The following is a 20767-nucleotide window of genomic DNA, read 5'->3' on the forward strand; positions in this document are numbered from 1 at the left end:
TTCCCTTTCCCTGTTGCCATGATAGACAAAATGGTATATCATGTCATTTTTCCACATCACAATGAGTATTTCCATATCCTAATACTACACTACACAGAAAAAGTACTATTATGCAGGAAATAGCCCTATGTAGAAACAGGCTCTGCTGAGTCTGGTAGTCTATTTGGTCCAGCAACAATCAATGGGTCAAGTACAAGCTGTGTTCCACAGTCTACTCAATAATCTTCTACTCAGTTTACATACTTTAGGCTTTATGTCCCCATCCTTGCACATATACTGAATGCTGGGTTAAGCCAATGAGACAAACCATCTTTCCCCTAAGATCTGGGGTCCTTAAGTCCTTCCTCCAGAAAACAAAAGGCATATTTTGTACCAGTATGGTCTTGTTCCCAATTACATACTTTCAGATTTTGAAAGAGAGGCAGCATTTAGCAAACTTCAGAAGCTAGCTGGTGGAATTATTCTTTTTTCTTTCTTTCTTTTAAAGCAATTTATGGTTCATTTCATACTTTTGGGAGGTATACTTAAAATGTGAAGTGTAAAAGAGGCAAAGACTTCTTTCAAAATGTGTCTCAGACAAGTATACTCAAAGAGTTATGATTGGCTGCAGGTCCTTGTTGAGTGTACATTTAGACTGCAAACTTTGGTAGTTGCATATTCTACTGGATACTCTGAATGTGCTGTATTTTGGAAGCATGTGTTGATTACAGTGTATAAGGCATGGAAATTAATTATGTAAGAAATGTTTCTTTGTAGTAGTACTTTAAAGAAACTGCAGAATGCCACAACAGTGAGACATACGTATGAAGACACAAAGACACTCTGTCTATACTAGTAAACCAAGCAGAAACAAAATATAACAGTAACTTGCCAATATCAGTTATTCGGTCTTGAGTCCACTTTTGCCAAAAATCATCTGAACTAACAGACAGAAACCAGCCATCCATGATATTCACAGAAAAAACACTACTCCAGATTCCTGTGATAGGGAGAAGACATTTAGGAAATCATCAAAAAAAACCCAATTTTTACTAAATAAGTGATGTTTTCCCATTCCTGTGAACCTAGCTTCTCAGTCACCTTCAGCGAAAAAAAGTATTTTAGAAGCATAAACTAGTTGTGAATCAGTTGGATTACCACAGTAGATGGGGCTATGAGGTGGAAGTCCCCCGTCTGAATGATGCCAATCTTAGGTGAGCCACTTTCTCTGTCTCTCTCTTCCCCCGACAATATGGGGGTAATAATAGCACCCTATTTTCTGGGGTTGTTACAGGAATTACAACAGGATAATTTGTTAAAGTGCTAAGAATACTGGCAGTCATTATAACAATCCTAAAGTTAGAGATGCTGGTTTAGTGTACCAACTACAGAAAGTATGAACTGGAAAATTGCTGGTTCAAATCTCGCCCCAGCCACAAACTCTCTGGCATTTCAGGCAAGCTGCTCTTGTCTTGGTCATTATTAGCAGCATAATCCTTAACTACTACTACTTCTTCTTCTTCTTCTTCTTCTTCTTCTTCTTCTTCTTCTTCTTCTTCTTCTTCTTCTTCTTCTTCTTCTTCTTCTTCTTCTTCTTCTTCTTCTTCTTCTTCTTCTTCTTCTTCTTCTTCTTCTTCTTCTTCTTCTTCTTCTTCTTCTTCTTCTTCTTCTTCTTCTTCTTCTTCCTCCTCCTCCTCCTCCTCCTCCTCCTCCACCTCCACCTCCACCTCCACCTCCACCTCCACCTTCTTCATTTTAAAAGGCTATTAGAGATTACCAGGGGTTGTTTTGTAGAAAAATAGGTGGCAGAGCTCATTAGCATAACTCATTAGTATATGCTGCCCCCTCCCTAGCCAAAAGTAGCCCAATGGAAGAAATGAGAGCCCCAGGAAAGTGAGGCCTGATTGGGCTGGCTAGAGATCCAGCCAGCCCAAGCAGGCCTCACTCATCTGGGGCTTTCCTGGGACGCCCTCTCCCCAGTCAAAAGGCCAGCAAGTTACCCGCTGCCCAAAATCACATAAGAAGTGGAAAAAGTGTGATGTGGGCTTTTCCAGGGGTTAATGAAGGCTTCCAGGGATTGTTAAACAGCTGCACCTACTATTCAATGGACAAGGTGGGTGGAGAGGAAGAGGGGGAACTGTCAGAAAGGTTCAGAAGATGAGCTCCTGCTAAATCTGAGGCCTGGAGATCACAGAGACAAATGTATGTGAAGCATGCATGAACACACCAAATGAAATAATACTTCACATGAAATTTGTAGTTACTTTCTGAATGAACAGTACCATCTACTGGTAAAGAAGAACACGGCATATAATGCAATTAAAAATAACATTTAACTGTAGGACAAAGCCCTGATCTGCACGGTCTAGGCTAGCCTGATCTCATTAGACTTTGGAACCGAAGCAAGGTTGGCCCTGGTTAGTACCTGGATGGGAGACCACTAAGGAAGTCTTGAGTTGCTATGCAGAAGCAGGCAGTAGGAAATCCTCTAAAGGTCTTTTGTCTTGAAAAGTCTATGGGATTGCCATAAGTTAGCTGTGACTTGATGGCACTTGCCACCACCAACTAATCAGGGCATTCTCTAATTTCAATAAGATTTGCAGTTTCAAAGCTGCTGCCATTTGTTTTACATTGTTTGTAGATATCACAAATGCATTTTATATTTTCTGCCTGACTCCATGCAAATTGCAACAGAATGAGGGGAAAAATCTATATGCTGGTACCAACAGAAATAGATGTCTTGCACATTGTTCTTGTGAAAAATTGAGGGCACAAGCCAGTCATATTTAAGAACTTCTAAGCATCAAGATTTAAAGGCAATTTAAATGTACTTGCTATGAGTGAATCATGCCCTTAACATGCTTTAGGTATGAGTTGTGGAAAAATGCATATACCATGTTTCCAATATTTTGAGTATGGTATTGTAACACAAGTATTATCAATGTGTCAGGATGTGTACTTGTGGAACTCTGCAGTGAGTACATGGAGCTGGTGGTCTGACCAGATGTTCACATGATCCTGTCAGAAATTCCCATTAAGGATGTCAGCCTGGAGACCTCTTGGAATTACAGCTCATCTCCGGACTACAGAGATAATTCCACTGGACAAAATGGATGCTCTGGAGGGTGGACTTTATGGCATTGTATCCCACTGAGGTCCCTATCCTCCCTAGGCTCCATCTCTAAACTTCCAGGAGTTTCCTAAGCTATATCTGGCAACTCTACCTCCCATCCCCTGCAGATGGTCAGGTGGGCCCTTGTAACGTACTGAGACGGGAGACGTTGGTAGGGCAACATGCTTTAATGGAGACACGTTACAAGAGAGCGAGCACGCGGGCCGGGTCCCGCTTATATACATTCCCGGAACTTCTTCCCCGACAGGCCAGCCCAATCCTGGCCTGTTGAACTTCCCGCCGCTGCTGGTGATTGGCGGGCTCAGAGCTTCCCGCGGAGTCGCCTGGGTGTCCCCAGTCGCCTCCGCTGTCCGGCTACGCGGACTAACGCTATTGCGTCATAACGAAATGGTTGCTGTATTGCGTTATAACAAAATGGTTGCCGCATTGCGTTATAACGAAATGGTTGCCGCCTTATGCTATCACAATACGCTACACTCCTCCCCCCATAGTTAATGTACATAGTCCTGGAGGTAGGCGGGAGGCCGACCCTCCCGTGTTGACCTCCTTGGTGCTGCTTGAGGTATGGGGGCGGCTTCTGCGGTCGGGGCATCTCCGGGGGGTGATGCTGGTCTGGCTCTGTTGATCGCCCGGCCTCCACTGGTGTGGGCAGGTGCGGTGCTGGCTCGGCGGCCTCGGGTAGATCCCTCGCTGGCTCCCCCCCCGGGCATTGCTTCTCGCGCTTCGGTGGGCCCCTCCGGTAAAGTGCGGCGGCGCATTTGGTCGATATGCCGCCGTAGGACTTGGCCCCCCCTCTGTGGACACCTCATAGTGGCGGGACCCTATTACCCTCAGCACCCGTCCTGCTAGCCACCCCGGTCCTCCGGCGTAGTTACGGGCGAACACCGGGTCCCCCGCGAAGAAACCCCTGGCTGCGTCCCTGGTTTCCGGGGACCCCCTGATGTCGGAGGCTCGGTCGGGGTGTAACCTGTCGAGCCTCATAATGAGTTTGCGCCCTATGAGGAGCTCCGCCGGGCTCACTCCCGTCACCGGGTTGGGGGTTACCCTGTTGTCAAACAAAAAGGCGGCCAGCCTGTGGTCCCAGTCACCCTGTACTATCCGGCCCAGGGCTTCCTTGGTAGTTCGGACCATGCACTCTGCCTGTCCGTTGGTGGCCGGGTAAAACGGGGCTGACCTTATGTGTCTGATCAGGTACCTCTGCAGGAACGCCTGAAATTCCCCGGAGGTGAAAGCCGCCCCATTGTCAGAGACAATAGTGTCTGGAATCCCGTGGGTGCTAAGTGGACGCTACTGGAATGACATCCAGCCATTTTTTGTAGGCGTCCACCATAATCAGGAAGATCTGTCCCTGGAAGGGCCCCGCGAAGTCTAGGTGGAGCCTGGACCAGGGTTTCCTAGTGGTTTCCCATCGTGTAACCGGGGCACTGGGTGGCTCTGGCCGCGACTCCTGGCACACACTGCACCTCCGAACCCAGTTCTCGATCTCTTCATCCATCCCTGGCCACCAGACGTAGCTCCTGGCTAAAGCCTTCATTCGGACTATGCCGGGGTGGGTCTCGTGAAGCGACTCTAGAACTCGCTTCTGCAGCATGGGGGGAACCACCACCCTGCTTCCCCACAAGATGCACCCTTTGTGAGCTGCTAGCTCTTCTCTCCTCGTTTTGTAGGGCCTAAACTCTTCCCCCATGTTCCCTTTTGGCCACCCCCTCACCACCCAGTCGAGAACCCTTGCCAGTATTTTGTTCTTCCCAGTGGCCTTCGCAACCTCCGCGGCATGAAGGGGCGGCTCCGGGAGGGACTCGACCAACATGACTAGGTGTGCTGGGGCTGGGTCAGGTTCTGTGTCGGGCAGTGGCAAACGGCTGAGCGCGTCAGCGTGGCCCATAGCTTTGCCGGCTCGGTGGACTAGTGTGTACATGTAAGAGTTGAGGAATTGATTCCACCTCAACATGCGCTGTGAAAGTATTTGGGGGGTTTGGCGGTCAGGGGCCAGCAGACCTAAGAGCGGCTTGTGGTCAGTGGCTATTGTGAACCTCTGCCCATACAGATAATCATGAAACTTGTGGACCCCCGCCACGATTGCCAAGGCCTCCTTATCTATTTGCGCGTAATTGCGCTCGGCCGGTGTGAGTGTACGGGAGTAGTACGCCACCGGTACCTCCCTTCCGTCCGGGAGTTGGTGCCCCAGGACTGCGCCCACCCGTATGGCGATGCATCGCAAGCCAAGATGACCGGGAGGCGCTCATCAAAATGGTGGAGCACCGCATTGGAAACCAGAATGTCTTTTACCGCCTGAAACACGGCGGCTTGCCGTTTGCCCCATACCCAAGGGGCTTGTTTGTCCAGCAGCTGATGTAGGGGTTCTGCAAGGGCTGCCTTGTGGGGGAGGAACGAGTGGTAAAAATTGAGCACCCCCAAGAAGCTATGTAGCTCCGCTTTGCAGGTGGGGGCCGGGGCTTGCACGATGGCTCGTGTCTTTTCCTCCGTTGGGTGGATTCCCGCTGCGTCTATGGCGAATCCTAGGAACTCCACCCTTGGTACCCCCAGCAAGCACTTCTCCCTCTTGACCTTGAGCCCCGCCGCTTGGAACCGGCGGAGCACTTCTCTTAGGCGGTTGCCGAATTCTTCGGGGTCCAAGGCGGCGATCAAAACATCATCGAAGAATGGCTGGACTCCGAGGATCCCTTTAAGGAGAGCGTCTATTATACTCTGGAAAATCCCCGGAGCGACGCTGACCCCGAACTGTAGCCTCCGCACTCGGAAGGCCCCCCTGTGTGTCACAATGGTTTGGGCCTCCGCTGTTTTAGCATCTACCGGAAGCTGTTGGTAGGCCTGTGCCAGATTCAGCTTTTCAAAGATCTTTTACCCTGCTAGGGCTGCCAGGACGTGGCTCACCACTGGCACGGGGTAGGGGTTATCCTGCAGTGCCTTATTTATTGTGCACTTATAGTCGGCACAAATCCACACCTCCCCGTTTGGCTTGATCGGGGTTACAATGGGGGTCTCCCATGTGGCGTAGTCCACCGGTTCCAAGACCCCTTGAGCAATGAGGCGGTCCAGTTCAGCCTCGATTTTTGGCTTCAAGGCGAACGGGACCCGCTTGGCCTTGAGCCGGATTGGCCTGACTGTCGGGTCGAGCGGTAGGGAAATGGCCAGCCCCTTGTAGCTCCCCAGGGAACTGTCAAACACGTCGGGGAACTCTTGGCATACCTCCCCGAACCCCCTGGGTGTTAGGGTTTGCCCCACCCCCTCCACGCGGATCCCCAAGGGTTTGAACCACGCCAGTCCTAGCAGGGTGGTAAGCTGGCGCTTCACCACCAGGATGTCCAGCGGGCCGCTGAAGGACCCCCTCTCAGCTTGCACCCAGGCCCACCCCATGATTTGAACCGGGTTCTTCTGAAAGTCCTGCAGTATGAAGTCCGCCGGCCTTAGTTGAAGCCGCTGGCGGGGGCACAGTTTTCTCAGGGTCTCCTCTGTTATAATGGAAATGGAGGAGCCTGAGTCCACCTCCATTTGGCATGGGGCTCCCTCAATGAGGACCGCCATTTTGATCTTGTCGGGGGTGGTAAGGGGCAAGTTCAGTACCTGTAGTGTGGTGGAGGCCGTGGAGTGGAACTCCGCCGACTCGTGGTGAGTGGTCGTCCTCCGGCAATTGGACTTGGCCCGGCAAGCCCTCGCTATGTGGCTGGTCTTTCCGCAGCTCCGGCAGTCCCAGGTCCGGTACTGGCAGTCCCTTCTGTCGTGGGGGTCACCGCAGCTGGTGCACTTTGTGGCTGGTGCTCTCTCTGCCGCTGGGGGTCGATCGGTGGCTCGGGATTGCTGTGGTGTGCGGTTGGTGGCCCCCGCTGGGCGGCACAACTGGAACGCTTCTTCGTCCTGACGGTCGGGGTCCAGCTCCTCGTGGTGGACTGCGTCCGTCTTCGCCCTGGGGAAAGTCCTCGAGGTCCTCTCGAACGCCACGGCTTCGCTGAATGCACTCTGGAGGGTGAGCTCTTCCTTCGCAAAGAGCTTCTGCTGGAGCCTCTCGTCGCGAAGGCCCCACGTGAACCAGGGTCTCTTCCAGGTGGGGGAAGTTGCAGTTGCCTGCGATCTGGCGTAGGCCCACGTGGCCAGGGTCTCTTCCAGGTGGGGGAAGTTGCAGTTGCCTGCGATCTGGCGTAGGGCCGCCAGGTAGTCGGTGGCCGATTCCCCTGAGGCCTGATCCCTCCTATGGAAGAGGAACCGGCGGGCCACTCGCGACGGTTGAGGCAAGAAGTGGCCGGTGAGGAGCCTGACGACCTCCTCGTAGGACTTCTCCGTGAGTCGGGCGGGGGCCGAGAGACCTTTGGCGATCTCGAATGTGGCCGCCCCGCAGACGCTCAGGAAAACGTCCCTCTTCATGCTATCCTCTGTGATCCGGTTGGCCCTCAGATAGCACTCGTACCGTTCCGAGTACGACTCCCAGGCCTCGGGATTCACGGGGTTGAAGGTCTTGATGTGGCCGGTGGTGCCGCTCTGGTGAGCCATGCTGATGGCGGCGGCGATCGTGGCCTGTGGGTTGCCCTGTCTCCGGTGTAGCCGACGTGGCTAGAATCCCACCTTCGTCGCCACTGTAACGTACTGAGACGGGAGACGTTGGTAGGGCAACATGCTTTAATGGAGACACGTTACAAGAGAGCGAGCACGCGGGCCGGGTCCCGCTTATATACATTCCCGGAACTTCTTCCCCGACAGGCCAGCCCAATCCTGGCCTGTTGAACTTCCCGCCGCTGCTGGTGATTGGCGGGCTCAGCACTTCCCGCGGAGTCGCCTGGGTGTCCCCAGTCGCCTCCGCTGTCCGGCTACGCGGACTAACGCTATTGCGTCATAACGAAATGGTTGCCGCCTTATGCTATCGCAATACGCTACAGCCCTGTCAACCCTCATTTCTATTTCAATCAGAAGGTTATTAAAAGTCCTCATTCCTGATGATGGTCAGGAAAGATGGTCCAAGCATTAGCAAGGAAAAAGGAAGACATCCAAGGCAGCAGACAAGACTGCAAATGGACTGCAGTCTTTCCTAGGAACAGTGATGCAGGGACACTTGCAGTAAGCCAAAATAACAGCATTGACTAGGAAGGTCAACCCAGGGGCCCCAGAAACTGAACTTTCTAGGAGTAGTAGGAAGTGACCCCCATGTTCTGGATAATGTTTGGGAACTGGAAAACCAGGCATACAACTAATGCATGACAACAGTCATGTCTGAGGCTAATACAGAAGAATATTGTCAGAAATGTTTTATTTATAATCTCTTTGCACTGTGAATTTATGTTTCAGATGACTCAAGTATTTATTTATTTATTTAAAACATTTCTATGCCATTTTCCCACCCTAATATTAGAATGTTTCAATATTAAAACATCAACACATTACAGTGAAATTTAAAAAATAAACTTATATAAAATATTTTTTTAAAAAAACAATAAAATGTATCAGCGCACAAACACACATAACAAAACAAAGGAGGAAGGCCAAGAACAGTTAATGGGGGAATGCCAAACAAAACAAAATCTTTACTTCCTGGCAGAGGACAATGATAGGGGGAGATAGATGAATCTCCCTGAGGAGAGGGTTCCAAGGTTTTGGCACCATGGCCAAGAGGGTCTTTTCATGAGTTGTCACCTAGCTAGCCTTAACTGATAGGAGCACCAAAGGCAGCAAATATCACTGAAAAGAACAGTGTTCAGATTCTGAAACCGAATTCTAAATAATCTGCCATGTGACTTTTTGCTTTGACCCAAGTTTCAATAACAGTGCTAATGGCATTTAGTGTACCTGACCATCAATATTTTCATAAGTAATTCACCTTCCAAGAAGCAGATCCGAGATTCTGGGATTTTTTTAAGTAAATGACCCATGAAAAATTCACTGCCAAAATGTTCAGCATGAATGTAGGCGCCGTATTTTTGGAATCCAACCTCATATGGCGTGAACTCTAACCATTCTAAAAAGGAAGCATAAGGGAGTTATGCTATAGCAATTACTCACCACTAAAGAGAAATCCTATTATAATAAGGTACAGCAAAATAACAAGTATATTTTGTTTCCCTGCTCTCAAAGCAATAAGCATATATTTGAAAATATAATACATCTCATAGAACTAAATGGTGAGCATTTTTGAAAAATTAAATGAATGTACTTGTGGTTATTATTTTCATAAATTGCCTCCAAAGTTTTAGTTCTCTTGAAAATGAGGAACATCAAATTCAAAAATAAATGTTATTGGTCACTGAGTATTTCTGAGTCAGACTTTTTAAACTCTCTGTGGAAACTGAGGTTTAACAATCTGGCAAAAGTGTAGAACATGACTCTTACCTCTGAAACCCCGGCTACTTAATTTCTCCTTTACACTGAGACAAAGGTATACAGGCAGTGGGTTTTGGCCATGAGTTAATGCTTGCTGCTGATCTGAGAGTTTATGAGGATTTTCCTGTTTGTGAAAATTGGGGGAAACAGTTAATGTATCTGCAAAAACATACAGTTAGCTGCAGCAGCAGCTAGAATTCTAGTATTCTGTACCATGGACTATGGCATTAAATCAATATGCCTGGAACAATCCACCTTGCTGCATTTGGTCATTCTATATAAAGAAGATTTGTAATGAAAATATAATGCTCAATTCAAAATGAACATCCATTAAGGTTATTGTTTCTTAAAAAGAGTAGCAAGTGCCCCATATGTGCCCCAGAGATCACTACAATCCAGAACACAACATCTGCTGACCGTCCCTGACCCGAAGGATGTCCAACTTGCCTCAACCAGGACCAGGCCATTTTCAGCCTTGGCCCCAGCCTGGTGGAATCAGCTCCCTTTAGAGATCCAGGCCCTTACTGAATTGTTACCTTTCCATAGGACCTGCAAAATGGAGCTATTCTGCCAGGCCTTTGGTTGAGACAGTGGGCGTCCTATTCTATCGGCTGGCCCTATGCTACGGTACCATCTCTGCTGTAATATGAACTCTATCTATTGTTTTAGACTCTCAGTTTATATCACATGTGCCCAACTGAGCTGCTATTTATTTATAACTTGTTATGATTTATCAAACTGTATTGATCACATTTACGTATTTGGTTTTTAACTGCTGTTTTATACTGTTTTTAGAATGTTGTGATCCACCTGGAGACTGTTTTGGGAAAGGGCGGAATATAAATTGCCTAAATAAATAAATAAGGTTCTTTGCACACACAAAAAATGTTGTATTTTGGAATGTATGCATCTTCTAAAAATGGAGACAACTCTGAACATTAGATAAAATTTCCCATTTCTTCATTGAGAAGCCTAAGAATTGGATAGGACTATCAGAGTAGGTTCAAAGTATGTATCACATATACAGTAAGCATCAAAGCATGGGCTGTGTTCATCTTTCTTTTACAGATACCATGCACAAACTATAAAAGTTAACATCACCCCTGCATAATAGCCACCATACTGGAAAATTAGAACTCCTTAGTACCATGCTGGGAATACTGAGGACTATTTTGCCACTACCTCTGTTTACACATATATGGAAGGAAAACTGTTTTAAAATGGGGAATTCATCCATGGTTGTTTTTGATGCTTTCACTTCTATGAACAGGAGGTTTGTGGCACCTTAAAGATTAGCAATACTTATTGCAGAATAAGTTTTTGTGGACTATAGCCTGCTTCTTCAGATGCGATGACTAGACACTTGCTATGCAGACATTTTATGTAGGGAGTTGAGGGGGGAAAAAACAGGGTCAAGAGCCATGGAATACAAAAACTAAAAGTGAAATGCAAATATGTACAATTCAAATCTAATAAAAAGAATGGTTCACAGACCATTTCCTAATTGTGTTAAAGGGATGAGGTATTCTAGGTTTTGTCAGCTTCTATGCCATATGCCCCAGCTAAAAATTATATTGTATATAGTCAATGGGTGCATAGAACCCCTAATTTGGAAGTGCTTTAATTTTGCAGGATTATGCCTTTAATCAGGGTTATGGATTAATTGAAAGAGGAGAAATTAGAAAAAGAGTGATTGATTAGATACCCCATCACGTAGCATGGCTTCAATCATGAGCCCCCACAGATCAATAAAAGATATGCTGTAGCCTTCTTGATGCCGTTGCTTTAGTTCTTTTAGATAATATTTCAGACGCTCTGGGGCAAAACTTGCAAAGAACTTGTTTTTTTTCACATGCCTTCGGGCATCAGTGATCAGCTCCTCTAAATTCTTCTTTGACCAGTTAGCATCATCATACAATTTTGACATTGTCCTAAAAAGAAACACAATAAAGACCAATTTGAGTTCAGAACAGAGTAAGATAAAATTGCTTTACTTTATTGTGTCATTGCTTTACTTTATTGTGGCCATGTTCTGAGTTTTTGAAGTCTATATGAATCCCACTGAGGGTGCTAGTTTTCACAGGACACCCATTGATAAAATTTATCAGTGATAGAAACTCATCCATGTTTGCCAAAGAAGTGTTTTAATTAAGGACCACTGAATTGAAAGTCCAACTTTTGCACTCTGTGGTATCCCAGGTTTAGATGTATGGCAGGAAAACCCAGGAACAGCCCAAGAGAGGGTGCATTTTAGTTGCCACCAGGAGCATCTAATGAGTTAAGTCCCCACAAACAAAGATTCATAGCTTCCACTGCAAATAGCACAGAGTGTATCTCACCTGGGCCAGGATATTCCCTTGTCTTTCAAATTTGGCCCTGCCATAAATGGACAGATAGACAGGCAGGCTGATTCTTTTATTAGATTGATGGTAACAGCAAGCAAAGTGATTTGTTATGATATTGGGTTTGGATCAGGGTCATACGGGGAGGGCAGGTGGAATCTTCGTCTAGGGGCCCATGGTGGCTTTTGGCAGCCTTGAGTAGGGTTGTCAACTCTGGCTTGAGGAAATTCCTGGAGATTTTAGAACATTTCCTGTAAAGGACAGTGCTCAGCAGGGATGTGATGCCACAGATCCTGCCCTTTGATTCTACCATTCCCTCCAGAGGATGTTGGAGATCAGTTGAAATTTTAGGAGAACTCCAGGTCTAGCCTTGAAGTTGGTAACTTTAGGAGCAAGGGAAGGAGGAGAGACAGCCATCTGACAAGGGCAGTAACCTGGACAGCCTGGGTTTTAGAGGTCAGAAAGGATCAGGCCCTTCTATGGTCTAGGGAAGTAGCATTCCTGGCCAGGAGAGCAACAGGTTACTATCTGGGGGATTAGCTAGATCAAGACTTAACCCTGTGGTGAATGTGGAGTGAATAGAGGCAGCAATAAAAGAATCCTGGAACAGGATCTGGATCTTTATGGAGACAAGTGGAGAAAGTGAGGAGGAGGGCCTCCTGGCTGTAAGTGGACATTTGAACTGTAAAGAACTTTGGTTTCCTACAAACCTTTGGTCAAGAATTGCCTGTGTGAAAACCCTGACTTAGCTGCAAACATACTTTATTACAGAGATAGTTGGTGAGTGACCTTCAAACAAACTGCTTGCACTTGGGTGAAGCCAATATCATCCTTTAGAAGGGCTTCTTAATTGGCAAATTCCTTACAGCTGGCCTTGGAGTTGGGAAGCAGGACTGCTATCTGCAGTACATGGTCACATGTCTAAACAACAAGGGAAAGAGGTTACATCACCTATTGGATTGTGATTGGCGCTAGGGCCCAGAGTCAGTCAAAATTAGGTTGCAAGTCTGACTCAGGAAATATCTGGGGAATCTGTGGGTGGAGCCAGGAGACTTTGTGGTGAAGCCAGGAGTAAGGTTGTGACAAGCATGACTGAACTCAGAAGGGAGTTTTGGCCATCACATTTAAAGGGACTGCACTCCTTTTAAATTCCTTCCCTTCATTTGAAAATAATGAAGAATGAGGCACCTCATTTGGGGCTCATAGAATTGGACCCCCTGGTCTAATCTTTTTGAAACTTGAAGAGTGTCTTGAGGAGAGGTGCTGGATGGTATGCTGAAAGTTTGGCACCTCTATCTCAAAAAAACAGCCCCCCAGAGCTCCAGATACCCACTGATCAATTTTCCATTATAACCTATGGGAATTGGTCTTCATAGGGTATAATGAAGTGCCCAGCAGACATTTCCCTCCCCCTACTTTTTGATAACCCTGAAGTGGGGGGAGGGCCTCCAAACTGGGGGATCCCCTGCCCCCACCTGGGGATTTGGCAACGAAAATGAGACTCACGGATGGAGGTGGTAGGCAAGAGAAGCAATGCTTCCATGTAAAACATCCAAACAATACTATTAAAGAAATAACTATCAATAACAACCACTTAGAAAATTACTTTAAAGCATACACTTATAAAGGACAGAACAAATTATTACACTTAAACAGGAAGGGGAACAATCAATTCCCAAAGCCTAACAGTTCAACAGGTAAGTTTGTTTTTCTTTCTTTTTTAGGTAGACTGTCCACTTCTCCTGTGGTGTAGATAGACAGTAAAGTAAAGATTGAAACCTTTTTGGGAAGTGTAAGACTGTGAAGTACTGGATCGGTTGGAAGTGCCTTGTCACGTATTGAAGCTTGGAAAAAGCCCTTTAGGTGAAAACGAGGTTCAAAAGTCCTGGGAGAGCCCATTCAGCTTGTAAAACGATTAAAATATCACAGTACATCAAAGAATCTCTTGGACTGCAGTTTGCTGTTCCCCTTGCATCCTGAGGTCCGTCCTTTCAGTATCTACACCACAGGAGGAGTGGACAATCAACTTAAGAAAAAACGAATTTACCTGTTCTACTGTTCAAATCTAATCTTGATTGTTCCCCTTTAAATGTAATAATTCGTTCTGTCCATTATAAGTGTATGCTTTGTTATGTACTATTAAGGAATTTAAGGTAATTTTCTAAGTGGTTGTTATTGGTAGTTATTTCTTTAATAGTATTGTTTGGATGTTTTACAAGGAAGCATTGTTTCTCTTGCCTTCCACCTGGGGATTAGCAACCCTAGTCAGAATCCTTTTATAAGTTAGCTAGCCTTTTGCCAAAGTACTGGCTGGGTAATCACTTAGCAAGACACCATGTCAGTGGTGACCCAAGCTCAGCTTTGTTTAGAGGAATCCATCTTGGTTGTTGTTCTTGAGGGCTAAGGCCCTGACTTGTCTCTGAGAGAGAATGTTGCTGTTGAACTTGATACCTTCTTGGATTATATTGGTTACTATTGCTAGTTGTGTTTAGCTCTGCTGGAAATGCTTAGTTTATTTTCTCCTTTTAGAATATTTTTGCATGTTAAATAAACATATATATATATATATATATATATATATATATATATATATATATATATATATATATATATATTAACCTGGTGTGGATCTTTGTCTCCTGAAGCCTCAAAAGCTCAGTCCAGAAGTCTCGGACTACTCACTCACGCTTACCATTTTAGTTTGAAAACTCAGAACCGCAAGCTAACCTTAACTTTCTGGAATAATTCCTTGAAAGGCTCAGAGACTTATCCCTTTGCTCCGTAGCTAGGGAATAGACTAGAAAGGACTGGTCGCAGCTACTAATTTAACCTAGAGACGAGACTTAATTTCTCTCTGGGACTTTGGTAATTTGTTTTGTCTTGCCTTTGAAACAAAGATTCTTGTCCCAGGTTTGGGGTGGGGGGTGGGGGACTAAAACCCTTGACATGAACCTGTGACACTCTTCTTAAGAGTAATAAACCACAACCTTAGCTTTCTCTTGTGTTTACCTTTTATTGAAGAGGCTGGAAGATAATAGAATGTGTGGGAGAAGAAAGGGTACCTTTATTTTCAGCTGCTGCAAGTATGTATTAGTTCAACTTGTGAAGTACTTATGTTTCTGAAAATTGTATTGGATAAGAGTGGTAGTGGTCAATCAGCACCAAACTTGACCTTTTTAGGTTGCTGTAGGAGCAATGCTGTCAAGATTACACTTAGATGAAAATATTGTGTGTGTGTGTATGTGTGTAAATTGCAAGCCTCAAATTCAGCAGGAGCTCACAGGAACACAGCTCCTGAACCTTTCTGATGGCTCCCTATCTTCCTTCCCTCCTACCTTGTCCATTAAATAGTAGGTGCAGCTGCATAACAATCCCTGAATTAGAAGAGTGGGCAGCCAACCAGCCACCAGGGGCCCAGCAGCCCTCATTAGTGGAGAATTGGCCTGCGTCACCCTTTCTCCACTTCTAATGTGATTTTGGGCGGTGGGTGCCTTGCTGGCCTCTTGACCTGGGAGGTGGCAGCCCAGGAGAGCCGCAGGAGAGTGAGGCCTGCTTGAGTTGGCTGGATCTTTAGGCAGCCCAAGCAGGCCTTGCTTGCCCAGGGCTCTCCTTTCTTGCATTGTGTTGCTTTTGGCTGGGGATATGCTAATGAGTTATGCTAATGAGCTCCATCACCTATTTTTCTACAAAACGACCCCTGGTAAAGTGTCATCAAGTTGCCACCAACTTATGGCAACCCCATAGGATTTTCAATGCAAGAGACCAGCAGAGGTAGTTTGCCATTGCATTTCTTTGCACAGCAACCCAGGAATTTCTTGGAGGTCTACCATCCATACTAAGCAGGACTGACCCTGCTTAGCTTCCAAAATCTCATGAGATTGGGCTAGCCTGGACTAGGGCACAGAAAAATATTAAATATGGCATTCAAAGGGTCTTATTAAAGGTGACACCAAGCATGCATTTATGCAAGTAAAAAATATTCGAACACCATTCACTGCTCATAAAGGCATCAAAAGCCAACAAGGAAAAGAACTGTCCAACTAACAAGACATCAAAAATAGATTGCAAGAATACACAGAACAACTGTACACTGGTAGCAAACAAGTCCAGCCTCAGGATGCCAAGGAAAGGGAAGCTGAGAAAGAACCAGCCATCCTTGAGGACGAGAGCATGTGGAAATGAGCCAACTACCAAACCACAAAGCCCCAGGTGTTGACATAATCTTTGCGGAATTGCTGAGACCTGTACCATCCACAATCATCAGAGCCTTATGTCAGAAAATCAGGGAGCCAACACATGGCCAAGGGTAGAAACATTAAGTGTTCTTTCCACTACCAAAAAGGGAGACTCTTTGGCTTCATCGGGGGTGTGGCCTAATATGCAAAGGCGTTCCTGCCACAAAAAAAGCCCTGACACACACTAAAGCACTTTCAATCCACTTTCAATGCACTTTCCAAATGGCTTTTGCCAGTTCACATGGTAAGTGGATTGAAAGTGCAATATTTTGTGTGTGTGCAGGCCTGGCACTAGGGTTTCCTGCACTCCAGGCTGAACCTCGCTCCTCTGCCCCTCCGGGCTATATTCGTGTGTGCTTTGCGCGCACACCTCAATGACATCACTGATGATGTCAGTGTCACACCCCCCCCCCCCCCCAGTCTCAGGAGACCTCGGTGAAATCCGGAAGACAGTGCACACGCTCAGAGGCAGATTCTGAGTGTGCTCGCTGCCATGTCCCCCAACTTCATCAAAGTCTCCTGAGCCTCGGGAGGCCCTGGTGAAGTCCGGAAGGCAACGCGTGTGCTCAGAGCCAGGCTTTGCGCGTGCTCGCTGCCACACCACCTGACTTCGCCAAGGTCTTCTGAGCCTCAGGAGTCCTTGGTGAAGTCCTGAAGGCAGCACGCATGCTCAGAACCAGGCTCTGAGCACTCTCACTGCCACACAACCCCTGACTTTGCCGGGGTCTCCCGAGCCTTGGGGAGGTTTTCCAGAGGTCTCCCAAGCCTGAAATAATAATTTAAAGACATCCCTATGTTTAAGGAACTGAAAGTTTGAAGATTTTTTCTAAGATCTCATTACCTTAGTTTATTCCAAAATAAGGCTTACATAGTGCTGTTCAAGCAGGGTTGCAAGCTCTGACTTTAGAAATACCTGGGGATTTTGGTGGGAGGAGCCTGTGGAGAGAAGAGTTTGGGGAGGGAAGGGACCTCAGTGGGGTACAATGTCATAGAGTTTACCCTCCAAAGCAGCCATTTTCTCTAGGGGAACTGATCTCTGTCAACTGCAGATCAATTGTAATTCTGGGAGATCTCCAGGCCCCACCTGGAGGTTATGGGGAGAAAACCGTAAGGCACCTCTCAGCAACAATAATTTATATATCTTCAATAAAGTTGTGTTAAACACTGTTATGTTGCAAATCCAGTTTATTGCTCCATATAGCAATAAGCCTTAGAAAAGTGTGGATTGATACAAGTTTACATGCCATACATCCACAAGATACGTTCTTCTTCTCCATCTGTGTGCATATATTTATTTCTGCAGCAAATTAATCGATAGCACGACAGGTTTAATCGATTTTATTTTTCCTGTTTCGCTCCAATGCTTTATCCCAGCACAAACGTATTTCATTCAAAACACATCCTTCCCCACTTGCTATTGGTGTGAAGAGCAGATTGGTAGTTGGACAGTTGGACTTTCTTCATCCTCACTGCAACACCCCCTGACATTAGGGTGACTATGAAAGTAGGGGGATCTGAATTAGAAAGTCGGGACTGGGAGAGTGATTGGGAGAGCATGAGCTACATCAGCCCCTTGCAGTTGATCCAGCTGAACTGTGGAAGAGCTGTGCATTTACCATCCCTTATTTCCCCCAGACCACTCTGGACTCTTACAGAGGGCCTTATTTGGTTCTCTGCTATATGCAACCCTGACATATGTAGGGTTGCATATTTGTTTAAATTCAGGACTTATGTGTTAGTTCTAGTTAGGCAGTAGAATCTTTTACCTGCCCATTACAGGAATTAGTTAGATTTAGAGTGATTTTTCTTGCTGTTGTGGAGGGAAGGGAAATAAGAAGGGAGGTTTGGATGCTGGGGAGTTACAAATGGGAATTAATTTATAATGCATTGTCTTATTAGTTACTGAGTTTATTAGACCATCATAGTGTGATCTTTGAATGGTGATCCTGTGCAGAGTTCTGGAAGGACTTGTTGAGTCCAGAAGACCTGTCAGGCGGGGCCATGCAAGGGTCAGAGATCCCAGTTATAGGAAGGCAGGGAAGATATAGTGATGGGGCTAGGTATCACAGGGGAAGGAGACAGAGATATGAGCATGCTTGGCCTCCTTCCCATCTTCACCCAATCCCAATAAATGTTGGTTGTGGGCTTAGGAATATGTCACTGGTGTGCAATGCCAGGTTCATATATAACAAGACCTCTGTTCTTGAGACTATCTTACAGAGCAAAATGTGGACTTGGCTTGCATGACCAAGACCTGGGTAAGAGATGGCGAAACTGTTGCCTTAAACCAGCTTGCTCCTCCAGGTTTCTCTGTCCTTCACCATTCCTGGACTATTGGGTGGGGTGTGTGTGTGTGTGTGTGTGACAATGTTGATCTGGGAGTCTTTCCCCTTTAGGGCACTCCCTGACCTGAAAATTGCTGGCATTGAATGTGTGAGCTTGGTGTGGGAGGTGAAGGAGAGCTTGGCTATCTGGCTGATGTACCAACCACCTAACTCTCCAGCTGATACCCTGCCAGGCTGATTGAAGGCTGCTGCAAGCTGAGTATTGGAATACCCCAAGTTTTTAATCTTGGGAGACTTCAACTACAACTGCAACAAACCCCACCCCACCAGGATCCCTGGCCAAACTGGCCTGGAGCAAATTGCTTCCTGACCCCAAAGTGGCAATCAGCATTTCCCTGGACATGTAAGAAAGGCCATGAGAACTAAATATAGGTGCTGCCCTTCGTGTCCTCCTTCTCATGATCTGCCTAAGTTCATAGAATCAGAATTCTGTGAAGCATTTCTTCCCAGCGTAACGTACTCAATGGATTTTTGCAGGGACGCTATCTGGCCCACATGGCCACTGGTTTCTACCATGAAGAACTAGCAAGCAAACTAACTGTCCCCCTACCAAATGCTGTAGAAGGATTGTATGCAAAAGCCCTTCAGGCTCTAACAAAACACCTTTACACAAACTGCTCTGGATTACCTCTTATTATGCAACAGGCATATTTGCGTCAACTGAAACTATGATGGAAGCCTTGTGTTTTCCCATTTCCTCTGCTGGTCACAAACCCATTAGTGATTTGGAAAGTGCAAGTCCATTAAGTGCATCTAAAGCCTGTATGTCTGACTTCCTCACAAGACAGTTTCCCCCAAAAGCCACATCAGTGAAGTTCATCCCACAAGTGCAGGAACACCTTTCAGGCCCAAACAGGCATGGCAGCATTCTTTTCTATACATTACCAAAGAGATTTCAATAAAACTGTTTTCCTTCACTGGTTGAATGCTTATTGTTTCCAAATCTCTCAGTGGAAAATGACCTTTCACCTCTTAGCAATATATCCTCTAAGTGAAAATTTTCCCCAGATAATTCATACCACATGGAAAACCAAACTAAAAGGAGAGGGGGGGATTCCATCTAACAGTATGACAGATAGCAAGGGGAGATTTGCACAACGTCTGCTGATCTGTGGGGCAAGATGAAACAAACACAAGAGATTGCTTGACAGTCTGACTTCCATGAAATTCTTTTCTGATCCCAAACTGTCGATGGAACAAGAAACGTAAAAGGCACTGTCTGCAACTTACAACTTTCTACAGATAAAAAGATCCAGAAACATCCTGAATCATGAAAGACCAAACGGATAACAGGAATCTATTGCTTTCCATTTCCTTACCAGGTTGTACCAGATAAGCCAGTGAGGTATGAAACACAGTCCAAAATATCCAACTTCTGGATAGTCAGCATATGAGCATACATTGATGTCAGGGCTCTTATGCCTCCACCAGTAGTCATAATTGCCACAATTGGTACCTGTTGAACAAACACGCACAAGTGAAACATTTGTATTGACAAATTTGTATTAACAAATCAGAACAAGATATGAGCAACAAGATAAGGAAGGGTGAAAAATCAGCTGCTCATAGCTGTCACGTACAAATGCAGACACACTGGTTAATGACTGCCTGTTGGCTCACAGTGCAGCCATACAGAACTCAGCTCACCCAGCAAAAGAGCATGAGATGGCGAGGAGAGAACCATATACACCCACATGAATGCCTTGAATGAGAACAAAAATGTGCAAGATAGAAAGATATTCTTGTTCTCTCACCTCATCATCTTGCAGATCTTCCTCTAGATGAAGAACTCTTTTCAAAGCCGCAGCAGCCACTTTCTTCCGTTTTTGCAGGAATTCCTGCTCTTCAGGACAGAGTTCAAAACCCAAGCGAACATCTGGGCCTGCCGTGCTGTAACACAGGCAGATATGTCACACATCATAATTTGCAGTTATATACTGAGTAAATAACCCCAGATCTCAAAAAGACAGCTTCTCCCACCACCCATGAATGAGGGATGCAGTCTGCCTGGTTCATTGTTTCACATAAAGCCATACATCACACAGCATGGATGTGGCTTCCTGTTGAAAAGACGCTGATCTGCATCCAGGGCTGGTTTTGCTTCTCAAAAACTCAAACCCATCTTGCACAATGTGTCAAGCATCGATATTTCACAATAATCAAGCGTTTGTTCTTTAATCAAAAACTTGTTTTATTGTAAAACTCCATAGCTTGCTACAAGGACGGATACCTTAGAAGTAATGGCTTACATAGTGTTGAATAGTATCTTATAGGCAAACTTCAAAAGGCAGGGTTACAGATAACTTCAAAAGAATAACATAAAGATGCAAATTGAGTTGAGGGTTCAAAGGCTACTTTATAGTATCTCTTTTATGACTAAGGAATGTTACCTAATGGCAACATCTCCAT

The 20767-nt window shown here is 45.9% G+C and overlaps 1 protein-coding gene across 1 annotated transcript in view; it reads right to left on the reverse strand.

Moving 5' to 3' along the window:
* The window catches only part of LOC132589606 (cytosolic phospholipase A2 epsilon-like), a 91839-nt gene that overhangs the window by 16681 nt on the left and 54391 nt on the right, over positions 1-20767 (reverse strand). The window contains exons 11-16 of the mRNA XM_060262357.1: positions 20113-20248; positions 19678-19814; positions 11142-11367; positions 9446-9560; positions 8937-9074; positions 872-979 (exon numbers count right to left, since the gene is read on the reverse strand). Coding sequence (XP_060118340.1) covers positions 872-979; positions 8937-9074; positions 9446-9560; positions 11142-11367; positions 19678-19814; positions 20113-20248 — 860 coding nt within the window. The remainder of the gene's footprint in view (positions 1-871; positions 980-8936; positions 9075-9445; positions 9561-11141; positions 11368-19677; positions 19815-20112; positions 20249-20767) is intronic.

Source organism: Heteronotia binoei, chromosome 21 (genome assembly GCF_032191835.1).
Source record: "Heteronotia binoei isolate CCM8104 ecotype False Entrance Well chromosome 21, APGP_CSIRO_Hbin_v1, whole genome shotgun sequence".
In the NCBI taxonomy this organism is placed as follows: Eukaryota; Metazoa; Chordata; class Lepidosauria; order Squamata; family Gekkonidae; genus Heteronotia; species Heteronotia binoei.